Source organism: Ursus americanus, chromosome 21, assembly GCF_024610735.1.
Source record: "Ursus americanus isolate L20-20 chromosome 21, mUrsAme1.1.p, whole genome shotgun sequence".
In the NCBI taxonomy this organism is placed as follows: domain Eukaryota; kingdom Metazoa; phylum Chordata; class Mammalia; order Carnivora; family Ursidae; genus Ursus; species Ursus americanus.
The window spans coordinates 48,230,069-48,246,972 of NC_142147.1; the positions used below are offsets into that span (position 1 = coordinate 48,230,069).

General features: G+C 64.1%; 2 protein-coding genes and 1 pseudogene across 6 annotated transcripts; all 3 read right to left on the reverse strand.

Annotated features, from left to right (window-relative positions):
• Window positions 1-156: 156 nt before the first annotated feature.
• SIX5 (SIX homeobox 5) lies at window positions 157-4,427 on the reverse strand. The gene is made up of 3 exons (XM_045776290.2): window positions 3,525-4,427; window positions 1,759-2,561; window positions 157-1,509 (listed from the first exon to the last, which is right to left on the reverse strand). Exons 1-3 carry the CDS (start codon window positions 4,325-4,327, stop codon window positions 869-871), a joined length of 2,247 nt encoding a protein of 748 aa, XP_045632246.2. The 5' UTR covers window positions 4,328-4,427; the 3' UTR covers window positions 157-868.
• A 102-nt stretch (window positions 4,428-4,529) lies between these two features.
• LOC148108289 (uncharacterized) lies at window positions 4,530-5,571 on the reverse strand (annotated as a pseudogene).
• DMPK (DM1 protein kinase) lies at window positions 5,216-16,276 on the reverse strand. 5 transcript variants are annotated; one of them, XM_087870923.1, is made up of 15 exons: window positions 15,686-16,276; window positions 13,280-13,371; window positions 12,913-12,996; window positions 12,728-12,823; window positions 12,016-12,164; window positions 11,589-11,682; window positions 11,080-11,286; window positions 10,747-10,995; window positions 9,938-10,023; window positions 8,113-8,233; window positions 7,237-7,400; window positions 7,050-7,147; window positions 6,835-6,881; window positions 6,455-6,540; window positions 5,216-6,120 (listed from the first exon to the last, which is right to left on the reverse strand). In XM_087870923.1, exons 1-15 carry the CDS (start codon window positions 15,843-15,845, stop codon window positions 5,961-5,963), a joined length of 1,893 nt encoding a protein of 630 aa, XP_087727049.1. In that variant the 5' UTR covers window positions 15,846-16,276; the 3' UTR covers window positions 5,216-5,960. The 5 variants fall into 5 exon arrangements, with proteins under 5 accessions (XP_087727049.1, XP_045632249.1, XP_087727047.1 ...); XM_045776293.2 differs by having other exon boundaries at window positions 6,455-6,544; window positions 15,686-16,275; XM_087870921.1 differs by having other exon boundaries at window positions 10,732-10,995; window positions 15,686-16,272.
• Window positions 16,277-16,904: the final 628 nt, after the last annotated feature.

The following is a 16,904-nucleotide window of genomic DNA, read 5'->3' on the forward strand; positions in this document are numbered from 1 at the left end:
GAACCCACACCTTCCCGAGCGGCAGCACAGAACTGACCTCCAGCCCCCGTCCCTGTCAGGGAGCAGCCAGAAAGCCAGAATCTCAGGTGGGGCTTTTTTATGGCTCAGTGTTTCCTTTGGGCAAGTCATCTAGAAGGTAACCCACACCCCTGCACATTCTAGTTGTCTGTTAACTTTATTTTAATTGAAATGGAGGCATAACATGTCCTAGAAAAATAAAGATTTATGATACAAACTAGACACAGGGGTCAGGGTTGCCCCAGGGGTGAGGGGATCTTTGGTCTGGGGCCGGATGTGAGAAAGAGGGCTCTAGTCCCGGGGGAGCCTCACCCAGGCCTCCCCGCACCTGCCTCCCTTTTCAGCAGGAAGGGCCCCGCCGGGAGGGTCCATCGGTCTGGGGCACAGGATGGCCTGTCCTCCGCCCTCTGACTCCAAGTGGTTCTGAGAACACTGGATGTCCGCAGAGCTATTAATAGTGTTTTAGGGAGTGACAGGGACAGGGCTCACGGGGTTGGAAATCCAGCCACGTGCAGGGAGTTCAGCTCACAGCTAGTACCAGGTCGAGGGGGGCAGAGCCCCCCAGTCAGGACCCCCAAACCTCCCCATATATTTGGGGCACAGAGCAAGGAGAGGGCTGTAACAGTGGAGGCTGCCGATCCAGAGGACGGTGTCCCTGGGCAGGAGTGGACAGGGGCAAGCCCCCTGGCACCTCCAGGGCTTGGAGAGGTTACGTGGCCCGGGTGGGGGTGGTGGACGTAGTGTGTGGAACTTCGGCTCGCAGCAGTTGTGTCTGGGCGGCCCCCTTGTCCCGGGCAGCCCTGGATCTGGAGCACCATGGGCAGCAGAGGCGACGAGGCCCCGGCGGGGGTCACAGTTCCAGGGGATCTTCCACAGGCACCGACTGTAGCTGGGTCAGAACCTTGGGCTCAGCTTCCAGCCCCTCGTCAACCTCGCTGCCTGCCGTGGACCCCAGGAGCAGCCCCTCGGGGTCGGGGTCTGGCAGCCTCAGCACCGTATGGGGGGCCTGCGTCCCCAGCCCCTTCTCAGCTTCCAGCAGCCCTTCCGGGCCCGCACTCAGTTCCAGGCCCGCTGGCCAGATGGGCATGGCTGCAGGCGACAGCATGAGCGCCTCTGGCGGGGGCGCCGGGAAGCCGGGTAGGAGACCGGAGGAATCCGGGGAGAAGGGCAGGCTGGCGGCGGTGGCAGCGGCGGCAGCGGCGGCGGCGGCACCGGTGGCAGCAGGGACGGGCGGTGGCTGCGGTGCAGAGAGTGGGCCTAGGGCGTGGACGTCCGGGAGAGCGGGGCTGGGGGCCACCGGGAGGGCTCCTTCCGGCACTGAGATGGCCGGGTCTGGCTTCAGGGGCAGGGCCAGGCTGGGGGCAGGCGGCAGGACCTGGGAGACCAGCATGCTGGTGGGGAAGGTGGCCGTGAGGATGATCTTGCCCTGCTGCACGGCCACACCTGTCACGATGGGGCTGCCAGACACGGGGTTGGCCAGGAGAAAGTTTCCTGTGGGGACAAGAGATGGGCCAGGCGCAGGGGTGAAGGTGACGCTCTGCAGGCCAGGCAGGCAGATCAGCCTGAGGCAAGACGAGCCCCTCTGAGATGGGGCTGTGTCGATGTGGCTGGAGCCTCAGGCCACCGCCTGGCTCTGGAGGGTTCTGGGCCGTGCCAGGGATGGGCTGCCCAGACTCCCAGAAGCCCACTGACAGCACCAGCACCCGCCCCCCCCTCAGGCCCCAGGAAGGCGGGAGGTACCTGGGGCGGTGGCAGAGGGCAGCTGCAGGGCGGTCACGCCCACCCCGGAGTTTATCAGGTGCACGTTGGCGGGGCCTGCGGCCGCGGCCACCTTCACAGGGCTGCCCGGCCCGGCCGCCAGCAGCTGCAGCGGCCCCACCGCCTGCGGCAGGGTCACCACCTGGGAGGTGGGCACCACCTGGGGCAGGTTCAACAGCGGGGACGTGGGGCCCAGGCCTGCGGGATACCCAGGGGGTGGGGAAAGTGGCACCACCTGGGGAGCTGCCACAGACGGCACCGGTCCTGGGGGCAGAGGAAAGGGGGCAGCCGGTGGAGGGCCGGGCACCACTTGGGGCAGAGGCCCCGCAGCCTCCTCTCCCGCCGGCCCTGAAGCAGCCACCTGGGCCTCCTTGGTCTCAGCGGCCTCGGGCTGAGCCTCCTCTAGTCGAACCTCCCCGGTCTGAGGGTCCAGGACCAGGGAGGTCTTGCCCTCGCTGGCCCCCTGGGGCCCGGGCTGCGGGGGAGGAGCGCCACTGCCACCCGTGAGCAGCAGGGGGCCCAGGCCGGAGGCCTCCCCGAGGGTCAGGCTGTTGATGATGACGGGGCTGCCGTTGAGGAGCACAGCGGGAGAGCTGCCCGCAGCCAGGAAGCTCCCGTTCACCAGGATGGAGGAGGAGGCAGGGCAGGGCGTGGGAGGGGTGGCCCCGGCCAGAAATATAGAGCCCTGCGCAGGGGCCTCCGCAGCCACCTGAGCCACCCCCCTATCCAGGTCCTCCGGACTGCGGCTGGACTCGTCCTCGGTGGTGGGGTTCCCGTCAGACTCGCTGGCCAGAGAAAGGATTGTGAGTGGTGGTCCCGAACGTCCTGTTTAGCCAGTGGCCGGCAAGCTGCCTGCCGACCGCTGCCTCCCCACCCTGCTCCAGCCCAAACTTTGACACCGAAAGCTTCAGGGGGGTTATAAAATCTCCTCCTGAAACCACCCCAAAACCCCCGAGAAAGAGCCTCTGCCAGTCCAGCATTGATACCTCTCCATAAAAGCTAAAGCTGACCCCATCGGAAGGAGGAGGCCCTCCTCTCCCAGCCCCTTGGCCTCCGGGCCCCAGAGGCTGAGGACTGGGCTGCCCCGGGTCCCCTGGGTCCGGCTGAAAGCAGCCCAGCGTCTTTCCCCAGAGTGAAGAGGCAGCCGCCAGCTCAGTTCCCGGTGCCTCCCCCGCCCCCCCCCTCCCCCGGGCGTCAGAAAAGGGAGTGAGAGGCCGGCGCGCAGGGTGGGAGGGGAAGGGCTTGGGTTACAGGGAAACCGGAGCTGGGGAAGGTTCACGTTTCACAACAAAGACAGACGACGGACCACGCTGTTTGGGCCCCGAGGGGGGGTGGGGGGGTAAGGAACAGCCACGGTTCAGGGAAAGGCCCCGCAGCCCCTGGTGAAGGATGCCCCCACGCAGGGTGGGTGGACAAGGGCCCGTCCCCCTTTCCGCAGCCCCCCCATTTTCTCAAAGCCTCCCCCCAGCCACGAACACGGATGGGATTTGGGACGGAGCTCTGAGTGGAGCAGAGGAAAGAGGTCTCCCAGCCTCCGCGACTGGAGCAGCGGGAACGGGGAGAGGGCCGGGGCGCGTGCCTGTTCGGTCTACACGTATTCCCTGCGCCCTGGGGGGCGCCTGAAGGTGTAAGCAGGAGGTGCCCCAGGAGCTCGGCGCGCTGACTCCAGCAGTGGGCTTGGGGGAGAGGGGGGTGGCTGGTAGCACGTCCCTGGGAAAGCGGGACTTGCGCCGCCCGCGTCCCCTCACCTCTTGCAAGGCGCGCCGCCGCCGCCCCCGGTCCGATCGCGCTGTCGCCGGTTCTTGAACCAGTTGCTGACCTGCGTGAGCGAGAGGCCGGTGAGCGTGGCCAGGCGGCGCTTCTCGTCCGGCGTAGGGTAGCGGTTGCCGCGATAGCAGGCCTTGAGCGCGGCGCGGGAGCGCTCCTTGAAGCAGTAGACGGTCTCTTCGCCGTCCCATATGGTCTTGGGCAGCGGGAACTTCTTGCGCAGACGGTACTTGTCCACTGCGCCCAGCGCGCGGCCGCGGGCCCGCTCGGCCTCGTGGTAGCGCGCGCGCAGGTAGAGGTCCTGCAGAAAGGCGTGGTGGGCGGCGGGGAAGGGGCGGCTTTCCAGCAGCCGGTAGAGCTCGGCGTACTCGCCCCGCTGGAAGGCCACCAGGGCCCGAGCGCGCAGCACCGGATCGCTGCCACGTAGGCGCTCGGCCGGGGGCAGTGCGCCCAGGAAGCGGCTCAAGCGGCCGGCGTGGCCCGCCTGTAGCAGCGCCTCGCAAACGCACGCCACCTGCTCGGGCGAGAAGCGGAGGCCCGTGGGCGGCTCGGCAGCGGCCTCGGGAGGCGACCCGGGGACGCCCGGGGATCCCGGGCCCTCCGCTCCCGACGCCGCTTCGCCCGCCCCGGCCCCGGCCGCGGCCGCCGCCTCACCCTCGGCCGCCTGCAAAGTCTGCAGGAGCTGGCGCGCTTCCTCCTCCTCTTCTTCGGTCGCCGCCGCCGCCGCCACCGCCTCCCCCCCAGCCGCCGGCCCCGCGCTCGGCTCCGCAGGCAAGGTAGCCATGTTTTGCAACTTTGGGAAGTTCCTCCCTCCTTCTCCTCCTCCCTCGGGCTTTCCCCAGCCCCCTCCCCCGCCCGTCCCCCCTCTCCGCCCTCCCTTTCGCGCTTCCCGATCTTCTCCCCCCCGCCGACCCCGCGTCTCCCCCAGCAATGCCAGGCCCAGCTCTCCACTTGGATCTCGGTCCCAGTGTCTGTGAGTGCCCGCCCCCCTCCCCGCCTGTCCGTGATTCTCCTTTTGTTTTCCCTCCGCCTCAGGCCGCGCTTTTTTGCCTCCCCCCGGGTGTGCCTCAGGCTCAGGGCCTCAGTTTCCCCATCGGGACAACGGAGAAGGTAACGGGCCGTCCGGGAGGGCTAAGGGCGCGAAGCCACCTCCGCCCGGAGACTAAGCTTCTGCACGCCTCCGTCTCCAGAGTCCTCTGAAGGCCCCCCCACTCCCCATCTCCGCCTGCGCTCCGCCCCTCGGAATTCCCGGCTCCGCAGGGGGGCGGGTCTGGCAGGGAGAAGGGGCGGGGGAAACGGGTTAGAAAGTTTGCAGCAACTTTTCTTGAGCAAGTCTCTGGAACCGAGGCGCGTGGCCCGCGCAGGCGCACTGGTAGGAGGATGGCCGCGCGCGCAGCCGGCCCAGCCCCCTTCTTCCCGGCGAGCGGGTGGCACAGCTGGGCCACAGCTGGACAGGGGGCGGTGCCTCCTGGTGGCTCGCTAGCCATGTCCTATTGGCCGGATGCCGAGGCCACGCCTCTCAGCGTCCTCACCCCCCCCACCCCCAGCCCTGATTCGTCAGCTCTGAGGCCCGCTAGCTTCCCGCCAGGCCATTGGCCGCCTCCACTCGCCTTCCGATTGGCCCCCTGAGCAGCCTCCTTCCCGCACCGCAAAGAGAGTGGACACCCGGGAGTTCAGAGCTTTGGGCAGACGGGAGGGCCTTTTATTCGCGAGGATCGGGGGTGGGGTCCTAGGTGGGGAGAGACAATAAATACTGAGGAATGTCGGGGTCTCAGTGCATCCAAAACGTGGATTAGGGAGCTGGGGTCCTGGAGCCTGTCAGCGGGTCGGAGGACAGGTCAATAAATACCCAAACTGCGGAGGCGGGCGGAGCCTGCGGTGGCTCCGAGAGCAGCTTACGTGAGGAGGGCGCGGGAGTCCCCGAAAAAGCGGGGCTGGCAAAAGCATAAGGTTCCCGAGAGAGCGGGCGGAGCTCGCACTAGACGTTCGCCGCAGGAAGAGAACGTTCCCGGGATAGCAGGGCCTCATGCACAAGGATTTGTGGTCTGCGAGCCGATGGGGGCGGGGTGGGGGTGGGGAGGCGGGGAGGGTGAAAAACTCATGGCCGAGCCCTGGCCCTGCTGCCTTCTCTAGATCGCAGTTTGCCCATGCATGTCGGGGCCTCAGCCAGGCCGCAGGAAGGAAGTGGTCTGCGATTCCCCCCGGCAGCAGCTGCAGCATTCCCGGTTACAAGCCTTCCAGGATCCCCTTGCTCTCACCGCGGGCCCGGCTCTTCCCTCCCCGGCCGCCAGGGGGCGGGCCCGGATCACAGGGCTGGAGCTGGGGCGGAGACCCACGCTTGGAGCGGTGTGAACGCGGAGGCGGTGGGAGTGGCTTCTGGGCTGTGCCCAGGTTACCCAACCCTCCGGCTTGGGCTTCTAGGGTTCAGGGGGAGAAGGCGGCTCCTGGGTGGCGCCAGACCGGGGCGAGATGGTCGGCGCAGGCCACCAACCCAGTGCAGCCCAAGGCGGCGGCAGCAGCCAGAGCAACGGCGAACAGGAGCAGGGAACGCGCCTCCGATAGGTCAGGCTTAGGGACCTGCGGACAAGAGGGCGGGATCAGGTCCCCGCGGCACGGCCCACGGATTGGTTCCTGGCACTCGCCACGCCTACGCCCATAGGTGGGTCCACAAGCCTCTCTGCACTCCGCCCCGCCCCCGGGGGCAGCTGCGGTTGGTCGCTGGCTAGCCTTAAGTCTTGTCCGAACTCGCCACTGGCTGCTTCCTAGCGGCCTGTGCTGATTGGCTGCCCGGGCATCCTCCCTCCCTGCGGCGGGCCCGGCCCGGCAGAGGCGCAGCTAAGCAGAGGCGGCTTGGGGTGCGTGGAGCGAGGAGGGGGCGCGGCGGCGGGCGGGCGTGAGCAGCCGGACGTACCCTGGCAGCGAGCAGCAGGTGGCGGCGGTGCATGGGGCCTGGCCCCACCAGCGGGCATTGGCCCAGAGCCACGGCCGGGGGGCCATCTAGCTGGAGAGAGAAGGGACAGGTGACCCGATCGGAGCCCAGCCCGGCCCGGCCGCCCTCGGCAGGGGGCGAGAGACAGCGGAGGGAGTCGGGGACGGAATCAAGGGAGATCCTAGACGGGATCTGGTTGGAGGCCTGGACCGTGGGACAGCTGGTAGACGTGGGACTGAATGGAGGGTGTCTGCCGCCTGGAACCCCCAGATAGGGTGATCCCTAAATCTGGACGGGGAGACGGGGGCGGGGTCTGCAGAGGGGCCAGCAGGCTTGATACAGGGGAAAAAGAGGGGTCTTACATGGGAAGGTGGATCCGTGGCCCGGGGACTGGGGACCCCCGTGACAGCTGGAAGGAGAAGAGAGAGGCATAGGGCGCGTGGAGGGACGGAGGAGGGCGGTGGCGCGGCGTGCCCCAGCCTGGGCCCCTCGCCCTCCCCCAGGTGTCCACACACGCCGCGGGCCCACCTCCCCCCCCCCCGTCGCCCTCGGGAAAGGGGACGCGTGAGGGACTCGCCTGCGTCTCCCCCGGCCTGCAGCAGCTCCATCCGCTCCTGCAGCTGCCGGACGTGCGCCTCCAGGTCTCGGTTCCGGGCCTCGGCCTCACGGAGCTGACTGCGGGCAGGAAAAGACCGTGAGCCCTCCCGGACCGGAGCCAGACCGGCTGCTGGCTGTAGAGACCGACCCGGCGCCCCGACCCCGACCTGGCAAAGTTCTGGTTAGCTGTGCGTATGGCCTCCATCTCCCGGCTCAGGCTCTGCCGTGTAAGCACCTCCTCCTCCAGGGCCTCCTGGAGCTCCCGCAGCGTCACCTGGGCCTCCTGGGCCTCCGCCGAGGCCGGAGTGGCCTCCGGAGCCGCCGCTTCAGCCTGCGGGGCCGGACCGCGGTTAGGGCTGCCGTGGCTCCCGCAGCACCCAAGACCCGGGCACAGGCTCTAGGCGCCCTGCCTTGTCCTCTAGATCTCTGGGAATCCTCACAGCTCCTGCGGTGACCCGGGTCTCCTTGCCTCACTAACCCCAGCCCTGCCCTGGTCTCCGGCCTTTGGTCTGGGCCCTTCCCACCCACCGTCCACACACACAGGAACCAAAGAGCTGTTCCTAAAACTCTGACCCAACTTGACCACGTCCCTCTCCTCCTCCCCAGCCCCTCAGCGCCCTCAGGGGAAGGCCTGCCTCCCCAAAACGCCCTGTTTGGTTTGTTTCCCATTGGCCTCAGTCTCCCATCCCCTCATTCTGGAACGAGTCAGCCTTACCACCTTCCTTCCCTGATGGAGAGTAAACCTTTGCCTTGAAGTTCCGTCTGCTGCCCAGTGGGTACCTTTCTTCCCATGGGTGGTCCTCCTCCTTCTCTTCCGGGTCGCCCCTCCCCAGAGCCCCCCTGCTCCCACACACAATGGCCTGTTTTAATTTCTTCACAGGGATCATTTCTGACTAAAGTAACTTTGTCTCTACTTTGTTTTCTGTCACTTTCTGTCAGGTGAGCTCCTGGAGGGCTTGGCACTCCGCACCACACAAGAGCCCCGGAGCCCTTGCCCTTCTCTCCCCTTCGTCCCTGACTGGCCTTCTCCTTCAAAGACTCACTGTTTGCTCCAGTGGGGGCGGTGGGGGCACGGGGGGCCCCGGGCTGGGTGCTCGCACAGGTGGCTCAGGCAGTGGCTCGGCCTCCAGTTCCATGGCTGTGGGGCCTGGGGGCTCCTCGTCCCTGGGGAGATGAACAGGGCAAGGGGAGGGGGAGCTGGCCCCCCTCGAGAGGTTGCCCAGCCCCTGGGTTTAGAGCCAGGACTCCCTCTTCTGTGGCCAGGGGAGAGCCAGACCCTGAAGACCCCCTAGTGTGAGGAGGGGGAGGGGCAGAGAGAAGGGAACAAATTGCCAGGTTGGTGGGACAGGTCCCCTTCTTGGGAGTAAAGGCCTCCCCTTCCCATGGCCTCAGGCCCCTGGGAGCGCCTCTCTGCACTTTCTGGCAGATCCGGGGGTCCAGACACCCATGCTCTGGGCTCTGCTCATCTCCTCCTTCTCCATGTGACCTTTGCAGACCTCTCTCCTTAGGACATCAGGACAGTGAGGGGGACCCGACCCAACTCTAGCCACCTCCAAAGATACGGTCTTTAGACTGGCTGTGGGATCGCAGGACTGTGATTCTGGTCGTCAGTGCCCTGCCCCCACCGTCCCCAGCAGCGGGGAAGGGGTCACACCCTCCCCGGGAATATGAAATCGCAATAAAAGTGTATGTCCCCTCCAGCCCAACACGCCCTCTCGTGGAAACAGGTTTCAAGGGCCTGATGAGCCTGGGTGTATGGAGACCAAGCCGCCGCTGTTCATCGCGCTCAGGCTGTGACGGAGATGGGTTAACTGAGTCCCCACGGGGAGAATACTGCGCAAGGGCTCGTGCTGGTGTTCATTCACGGTAACAAATGGCATCTGTGGGGCACCTGGGGGGCTCAGCCGGTGAAGTGTCTGCCTTCGGCTCAGGTTATGATCCCAGGGTCCTGGGATCCAGCCCCACATGGGGCTCCCTGCTCAGTGGGGAGTCTGCTTCTCCCTCTCCCTCTGCTCCTCCCCTGCTTGTGCTCGCACTTTCTCGAATAAATAAAGAAAATCTTTTTAAAAATTAAAAAAAAAAAGGAAGTGGCATTTTCGATACATTGTCCAGTAACAAAACAGAGTAGAACACGGCATTTTCTCACAGTTGTCAAGTATGTGTGTGCGCATATGTGAGCCAGGGACCGTCCCTGATGGTGGGCTTCCTTTTCCTTGCCCGTATTTTCTAATTTACTTGTGACAAGCAAGGTACTGTTTGTATAGTTAATGTTTTTAAAAGGCTTTATGGGGACGCCTGGGTGGCTCAGTCAATTAAGTGTCTGCCTTGGGCTCAGGTCATGATCCTGGGGTCGTGGAATCAAGTCCCGCATCCGGTTCCCTGCTCAGTTGGGAGCCTGCTTCTCCCTCTGCCAGCTGCTTCCCCTGCTTGTGCTCGCTCTCTGCTCTCTACTCTCCCTGACAAATAAATAAATAAAATCTTAAAAAAAAAAAAAAGGCTTTATGGTTATATGAGTGATTCAACGAGTTTGTATTCTTTTAAGATTGCTTTAGAAATTCTAAACTTATTTTCTAAGATTCTGAGGTCCCATGACTGTACTAGAAATCTGAAAGTTGAAGGTTGGAAGATTCTGAAAGGCTGGGTCTGTGGCTCTGACGTTTTACAACTGAATCTAAAATTTCACAGTCTTATGGTCTGAGATTTTAAGGTCCTACCTCTCTGGATTCCTAATAGTCCTTGGTCCCAAGGCAGTAAAGTTCCAAGATTGATCCTGCAATCCTACTGGGTGCCCCTGGGCAGCCCCCCGGGGCCTCTGGAGGCCGGCACCCCCGGCCCACTCCTCACAGGCTGCTCAGGGGCAGTGCCTACCTGAGGGCCATGCAGGAGTAGGAGTAGCCCACAAACGGCAGGTGGACCCCCAGTGGCATGCCTTCCTGCATGTCCGACAGCGTCTCCTATACAAGAGAAACACGGATGTGGGGTGACCTGTGCTTGTCCGGGCTGGTCCCTCGCCCCTCCCAGTCTGGGCTTAAACACCCGCTCGCACTATCTTAAGTGGCCCCTCCCTCATTTTCAAATTTCATTGTATCCCGCGGCTTCCCTCAGGCACTCCCCACACTGTAATTAGATACTTCTCCAGGCTGTAAGTGAATGAGGGCCGGGACCAGGGCTGGCTTGGTCCCTGTGTGTCCCCACAGGACCTGGCACAAGGGCACCCAGGCTGAACATGCACTCGGGATAGCTTGTGTCACAGTTGAGAGAGAGATGGCCTACGAGAGATTCCTCCGCACTACGGTGGTTTCCTGCCTTTCACTTCTCATCCCTCCAGGTCTCAGCTCAAATAGCGCCTCCTTCCGGAAGCCCTCCAAGACTTTCCATGCTGGGTCAGGAGCCCCACTCCCTGCCCTTCCCCATCTCAGCCCTACACCCCCCCCCAACTCTCTGGGGCGTCGTTGTGTGGGGACCAGTCTATGTTCCCCACTGGATTGCGAATCCAGGTCACTGCTGGGTTCCCAGCACTGGGTGGGCACAGAGCAGGTGTTCTGGGAGACGACTGATTTCAAGACCTCAGGAGATGCGTACTATTCTAAGCCCAACTTCCTGGGTGAAGGATTGGGGTGGGGGGGAATACCCTGTGCCCAGCAGGGGTCGCAGGTACCTACCCCGCCCCCGCTCACCATGGCAGTGAGCCCGTCTTCCACCACATCGAAGTTGCACGTGTCAGTGGCACCCTCAAAATCCGGCGTAAAAGGGGGCACGCTGTCTCGGAGACCGTCCCAGTCAAGGCCAAAGAAAAAAGGATGATTCTGGAAATCACCTGCTCCGTCCCGGCCCAGACGCGTCTCAGGGGGACACAGCAGCTGCTGGATGAGGTCTCGAGCCTCCTCAGGGACCCCCGCATCGGCCAGCGGTAGAGACAGGTGCTCCTGCACGAGGGGGAGAGAAGGCGGGGGACGTTAGCGTGGCAGTATGCGTGGAGGGAGCTCAGGGGTTCCTGCGGCCGTGCTCACCTTGTAGTGCACGATCTTGCCGTAGGTCTCAGCCGTGGAGTCGGCGTAGAAGGGCGTCTGCCCGTAGAACATTTCATAGGCGAACACTCCCAGCGCCCACCAGTCACACTCGGGCCCATAGCTGCCCAGCCCGGGCCCGCCGCCCACGGCCTGCAGGATCTCGGGGGACAAGTAGTCCGGGGTGCCCACAGCCACCAGCGACCGCACCTGAGCCAAAAGATGCAGAGCTGGGCTCGGCCCCGCCCCTCCGAGCTCTGGCCCCGCCTCCTCCCAACCACGCCCCGAGTGCTTAGTCCCTCCCCTTGCCTGTTCTAACCCCGAGCCGCTCACACACTTAGGTATGCCTGCCTGCCTTCTCTTTTCCCCTCCAAATCCGGTCGCGACCCCACCCTAACTCTACCTGTGAGCCTCAGCCCTGCCCCCCACACTCTGGACTTCCGGTCCCCCCACCTGACCCCACTCCTCTTTGGTGGCCTGAGATGCCCGAAGCGGCGCACCGCACGGCTCACCGTTCCGTCCGCCCGCAGCTTCAGGCAGGAGCCAAAGTCGGCCAAACGTATGTGGCCGCAGCGGTCCAGAAGGATGTTGTCGGGTTTGATGTCCCTGCGCAAACAGAAGGTGGGTGGGGGGTGATAAGTGAGCCTCCCTCCATCCATCTCACCAGGCTCCACCCCTCCAGGCAGCACGGCCCCGGGGCCCCACCCTCTTACGGACCATGCTCTCCAATTGCGGCCCCCTCTTAGGGGATTCTGCAATTCTGAACCCCCTCCTCTGGCCCTGTCCCCAGTGGTTCCAACCAATGAGGTCCCTCTCCAGGCCCCGCCCCCTCAGGGCTCCAACCTTGGCGGCACCCTGCCCCCTGCCCGGGGGCAACTTTTGCTTTCCCTCTCTGGGCCCCGCCCTCAGCCCCCGCCCCTCAGCCCCTGCTGCGCCCACCTGTGTACATAGCCCAGCCGGTGCACTGAGTCTATGGCCATGACAATCTCGGCCAGATAGAAGCGCGCCATTTCGGCCGGGATCCGCTCCCCAAACTTGCTCAGCAGCGTTAGCAGGTCCCCGCCCACGTAGTACTCCATGACCAGGTACTGGCAGGGGGCGTGTCATGGGGGGGGTCAGTCGCACCCCTCGGCGCTGACCGCTGATAGCCCGGGACAAAGACTCCCGCAGATGCCCCATCCCTCGGCAGAGACCCCGTGGCCCCAGCCCCAAGAGAGCCCAAGAGATCTCCCAGGCCACACCAGAGCCATTCCCCTCCCCCAAAACCGAATTGTCCCAGGATATCACTGGACAGAGAAGGGGAAAAGAGAGCCCAGAGAGCTCCCAGTGCCCAAAGTACAGAGCCTAAATACCCTGCCCAGGGGCCCCCACATAGATCGTAGAGAGCTACCCCAGTCCAGGTAAGAGATCCCCCACCCCCACCCCGACGGTGGCATCTTTACAGGGTCCTCTAGAATCAGCCCGGGAAAAGAGCGGTAAGGGACATCTCCCATCCCGGGACAGGAAGACCAATTCCTACCACACCCGAGACACCGCTGCCATTTCGAGGCAGCTCCCCAAGTCTAGAACTTCTCCCTGACCCCGCGCCTCGTTCACTGACAGCCTCGGGGTCGGGGTCCATCTCCCCATGCCCCCCGGGTCTGGGGCTCACCAAGTAGTTCTCATCCTGGAAGGCGAAGTGCAGCTCCGTGATCCAGCGCCGGTCCCCGTTCACCAACACATCCCTCTCTTCGCGGAAGCACGACACCTGCGGACACCCAGAGGCACTAAAGCGGACAGGAGCCGGAGCAGGGGTGGGTAATCCTAGCGCCCTGCACGTCCGGCCGCGGCCCTCACCTCGCCTCTCTTCAGCATGTCCCATTTATTCATGATCTTCATGGCATACACCTGGCCCGTCTGCTTCATCTTCACCACCGCTACCTAAAGGCCGAAACACAGTGACTGGGGGCCGAGGTGGCGGGGGAAACACGCTGGCCCGCCCAGATTGGACTCCGCCCCTAGCACCACCTCCTCGTGGCTCCGCCCCACGATTAACGCCACACCCAGCGACCTCAAGCCCCGCCCCCGCCCGGCTGGTGCAGGCTTTCTCAACTCAGTCATTCATCAATTTCTAAGGTCCCGCCCCAAACCCCTGGGTCCCGCCCACGGCACGAAAAGTCCCGTCCCCTGCTCCGCCAAGCTGCAGCCGCTGCTCAAGGCTCACCTCGCTGAACGCCCCGCGTCCGATCACCTTCAGAATCTCGAAGTCACCCCTCTGCAGTCGGGCCTCCTTAAGCCTCGCCGCGATGGGCTCCACTGGGGGGGGGCAGGGGGAGGTGAGAACCGAGGGTAACTGGGATTGAAACTGGAGACAGGAGGAAGTCCCACCCTCTGCCCCTCAGTCTTCCCCCTCTCTGTCCCTCGGTCCTCTGTCCCCTGTTCTTTCCTCTCTCTGTCTCTCTCCTAGGACTGTCAGCCTTCCAAGGGCTTCCCTACAAAAACACTGTGTGAAGTTTTGGGGACCCCAAATGCCCTCCTACAGAAAAAAGGTGGGATGCCTGAGGAACCCCTTTTTGGGAAGTGTATTGGGCCAGAGGGGCTCTAGTGGGAGCCGGTGGAGAGGGCGGGCTCTGGGGAAGGGAAGCTCTGAAGAACAGAAGGAGAAGAGGTGAGGCCCAGTCCTTAGGGTCCCCTGAGCTTCAGGACCCACCCCTACTCCAGCTTGGAGTGGGAGTGCCTGCCAGGCCCACCCCACTGGTTCTCAGTCTGTCCCAGAGCCTGTCCTGGAACATTCAGTTTAGCCCAGCACCTGCAGGCCTAGATGCTGGTGGCTGTGGACCACACTTTGGGAAACACTGGATTTGGGGATGGGGCCCCGAGAAGGAACAGGAGAGGAAGACAAAGCCAGCATGGACCCAAATTCCAGGCTCTGGTGTATTCGCTCTGTCCTCAGCTCCAGGAAGAGGGTTTCTTTCGTTACCCCTCATTTACGGGAGGGGAAATCATGGCTCAGATGGGTGAAGAGGTTGGCCCGAGGTCCTACAGCTAGGAAAGTTAAAGCAGGGAGGTAGGGAGGGGAGGAGCCGGTGGAGGGGAGACAGGGGCACCGGGAGAGGGAAGTGGAGGACTCTGGGGACTTGGGAGGCAGGACAGAGCGAGGGATGGGTTCAAGTGAGAGTAAGGGGAGATAGAGTGGGCTATGGCAGGGAGAGACGGGCCCCCACGAGGTTCGGGGAGAGCGGGCCGGCAGGGAAGAACCAGCCAGGGCCCAGGACGGGGGAGGGAGGAGAGAGCCAAGACGTTTAGCCCTTTTAAGGCAACAGGAACCCGGGCCCCCTCCCCCGCCCCGGGCAGCCTGGCAGGGGAGGGGCCGCAGGGTGCTGCTCAGGCCACAAAAGGAGTGCTCCTTACAGGAGAGCCGGACCCCTGCCCCCAGCTCAGGGCTCAGTTTACCCTGCTAGCTCAATTTCCCCGCTCTGCAAAATCGGGGCTGAGAGAGTTACTAAGGGCTGGGAGAGGTGGGGAGAAAGTTCTTCCAGGGGCTGAGTGGCCTGGCCTTTAGTCTCCACCTTCCTATCTGCGAAATGGGAGGGTCAGGAGCGGGGCCTGGTGTAAGAAAGAGATGAACACAACAAATGAGGGAGCGGCGGGGGGGGGGGGGGAGGCAGAGAGACAGAGACATACAGAGCCCAAGGACCAAGCGCAAGCCACCGAGGGACAAACCCGCGCAGGGACAGAGTGGCAGGCTGTCAGAGTGACAGAAAACCAAGGGAGCCTGAGTCCTGGGGTGGAGGAGGGGCGGAGGCAGACAAGGCCGGAGACTGAGGTGGAAGCATCTTCCCTCCAGACCTGTCTCCAGGGACAGACCTGGCCAGAAGGGACTTTGTGGGAGAGCCAGAAGGTCAGAAGTCATGGGAACGAGGGACCTGGGGAGCTGGAGGGGAGTCAAGGCTGCCCCATGCAGACTAGATGGACCAGGGCTGGGGGGAGAGGGCAGCCAGACCCTAGAAAGTGGGCACACCCAGAAGAACCCTAAAGTGTTCCTCCTCCATCCAGGGGGTGGGGGTGCCGGGTGGCGCCTGTCTGCAGAGCTGGTTCTCCCCCAGGGCCTGAGTCACCGCACCCTCCCAGTGCCTGGGCACCTGTTGGAGCAGCTGGAGAGGCTGGCGCCGAACACCTGCCCATTGGCCGCGCCCCTGGCAGCTGCCCCATGCTGTCCCTTCCGCCTGCCCCTGTGCTCTGGGAGACCAGGGTGGAGAGCCATGGGGCCCATTTTGGTGGTTGGGGGGGTCCTAGGATAGGGGGCTCCAAGCATGTCCCTAGGCTTAGAGGGGGTAGAGAAGGACCACAGGAGGCTGTGCCCAGTGCAGCCTACCATGGCTCCTGGGTCACCGTTCTGAGTCATGGCTGCCTTAGCCTCTGCTGACCCCAGCCTGCCCTGCCAGGGTGCCACAGGGATAGGGGCATGTCACCCTAGGACCCAGGACCAAGTCCCGGGCTCCTGAGTGGGAGGCTCTCCCACGTCCATCTTGCCCCCAACTATCAGCCACTGTGCCCAGCCCCATCTCCTGCCTCTGCTCCGACCCCCCTCCCCCCGCCACCTGGGGCACCCATGCAGGCAGGCACTCACCCCACTGCAAGAAGTCGGCCACATACTTGTCCTGGGCCAGGTCGGAGGCACCCAGCTCCTGGTGGACGCCCAGGAGAAGGTCGAGCAGGGGCTCCAGCCCCAGGAAGCCAGGGTCCAGCACCAGCTGCTGGAGCCGTCTCAGCCGCACCTCGGCTGACATGTTGGGCAGGCAGCACCATGGCCCCCTCCCCGGGCCAGGGGCTCGGGGTCCTCCCGTCACGGGGCCTGGCAGCCCCTGTCCAGGCCTCGGGGCTCTGGCTGCATGTCTGCCTGTCCCTGGCTGTCCCCTGGGCCTCTCTGGCCACTTCTCTCTGCTGCTGAGGCCTCCTCCCCTTCTCCCCACCCCTCGGTTCGGCCCCCTCCCGCCTCCCAGCCTTAACCCCTCGCGAGCCAGGCCCCCCGACTCCCTCCTTCCAGGGCCCCTCAGAATGCGTCAGTGTGAGATGGGGGGTGGAGAATTTCAACTCTCGCACTATGCCTGCCCCCCAAAAAAGGCGGAGCACAGAGGAAGCTACAGGTGTGGCAGATGCCAAAGATGAGCCCTCCCATTCTGAGGGGGCCAATTGAGGTTCAGAATGATCGGGTAACACCCCTCTCAAGCCCTGGAATCGGGGTGGGGGAGAAAGGGGTGAGGCCTGGGAAGGGGGGGCAGGAGGCCAGGGCAGCTTCGCGGGTGACTCAGCCACGGATTCAGACTTTGGGACGGTTTAAATTTAGCCCTCAGGCCCTCTGCTTTACACGGACTTTTTTTTGGCAGGAGGTGGGGAAGGGGTGGTGAGAGAATTGGGAAGGGAGGCCCTCAGGAGCCAGGACCAGGGGTGACCCACTGGCCAAAGCCTGGGGAAGGCAAAGGAGCCCCCAAAATAGCTCTTTGGACCCTGGCCGCACAGCCACATTCCTGCCCAGGCTAGGATTAGAAACAGAAACATTTCGGGGGGTGGAGGGCAGAGCGGGAAGACACCCCTCCCTGCAGCTCCGGAGAGCCAGCCAGGAGGGATTTTCGTTGTTCTCGGCAGGGGTGGACAGTGCTCCGGAGGAAACCATGGTCTCCAGCTGGCTCTGGCCGCCTGCGCCACATGAGCCAGGAGGCCGGAGGCAGCAGGAGGCCAAGACTTCAGCACACTCTGGGCACCTCAGGAGCTACCTGGGGGACCCATCTGGGCAGGCCCCCCATATCTGACCTGGACAGTTCGGGCACTTTCAAACTGTGAAGGGGGCC

What these genes read in the sequence shown, in the direction of transcription:
- SIX5 (XM_045776290.2), bottom strand. Translation starts at nt 4,327, where the DNA reads ATGGCTACCTTGCCTGCGGAGCCGAGCGCGGGGCCGGCGGCTGGGGGG. An exon ending in GGCGGCGCGCCTTGCAAGAG is followed by an intron (nt 2,562 to 3,524) that starts GTGAGGGGACGC and finishes TTCTCTGGCCAG; the next exon opens with CGAGTCTGACGGGAACCCCA. An exon ending in GCCCTCTGCCACCGCCCCAG is followed by an intron (nt 1,510 to 1,758) that starts GTACCTCCCGCC and finishes TTGTCCCCACAG; the next exon opens with GAAACTTTCTCCTGGCCAAC.
- DMPK (XM_087870921.1), bottom strand. Translation starts at nt 15,845, where the DNA reads ATGTCAGCCGAGGTGCGGCTGAGACGGCTCCAGCAGCTGGTGCTGGAC. An exon ending in GACGCGGGGCGTTCAGCGAG is followed by an intron (nt 12,997 to 13,279) that starts GTGAGCCTTGAG and finishes TTCGGCCTTTAG; the next exon opens with GTAGCGGTGGTGAAGATGAA. An exon ending in CGGCTGGGCTATGTACACAG is followed by an intron (nt 11,683 to 12,015) that starts GTGGGCGCAGCA and finishes CTGTTTGCGCAG; the next exon opens with GGACATCAAACCCGACAACA.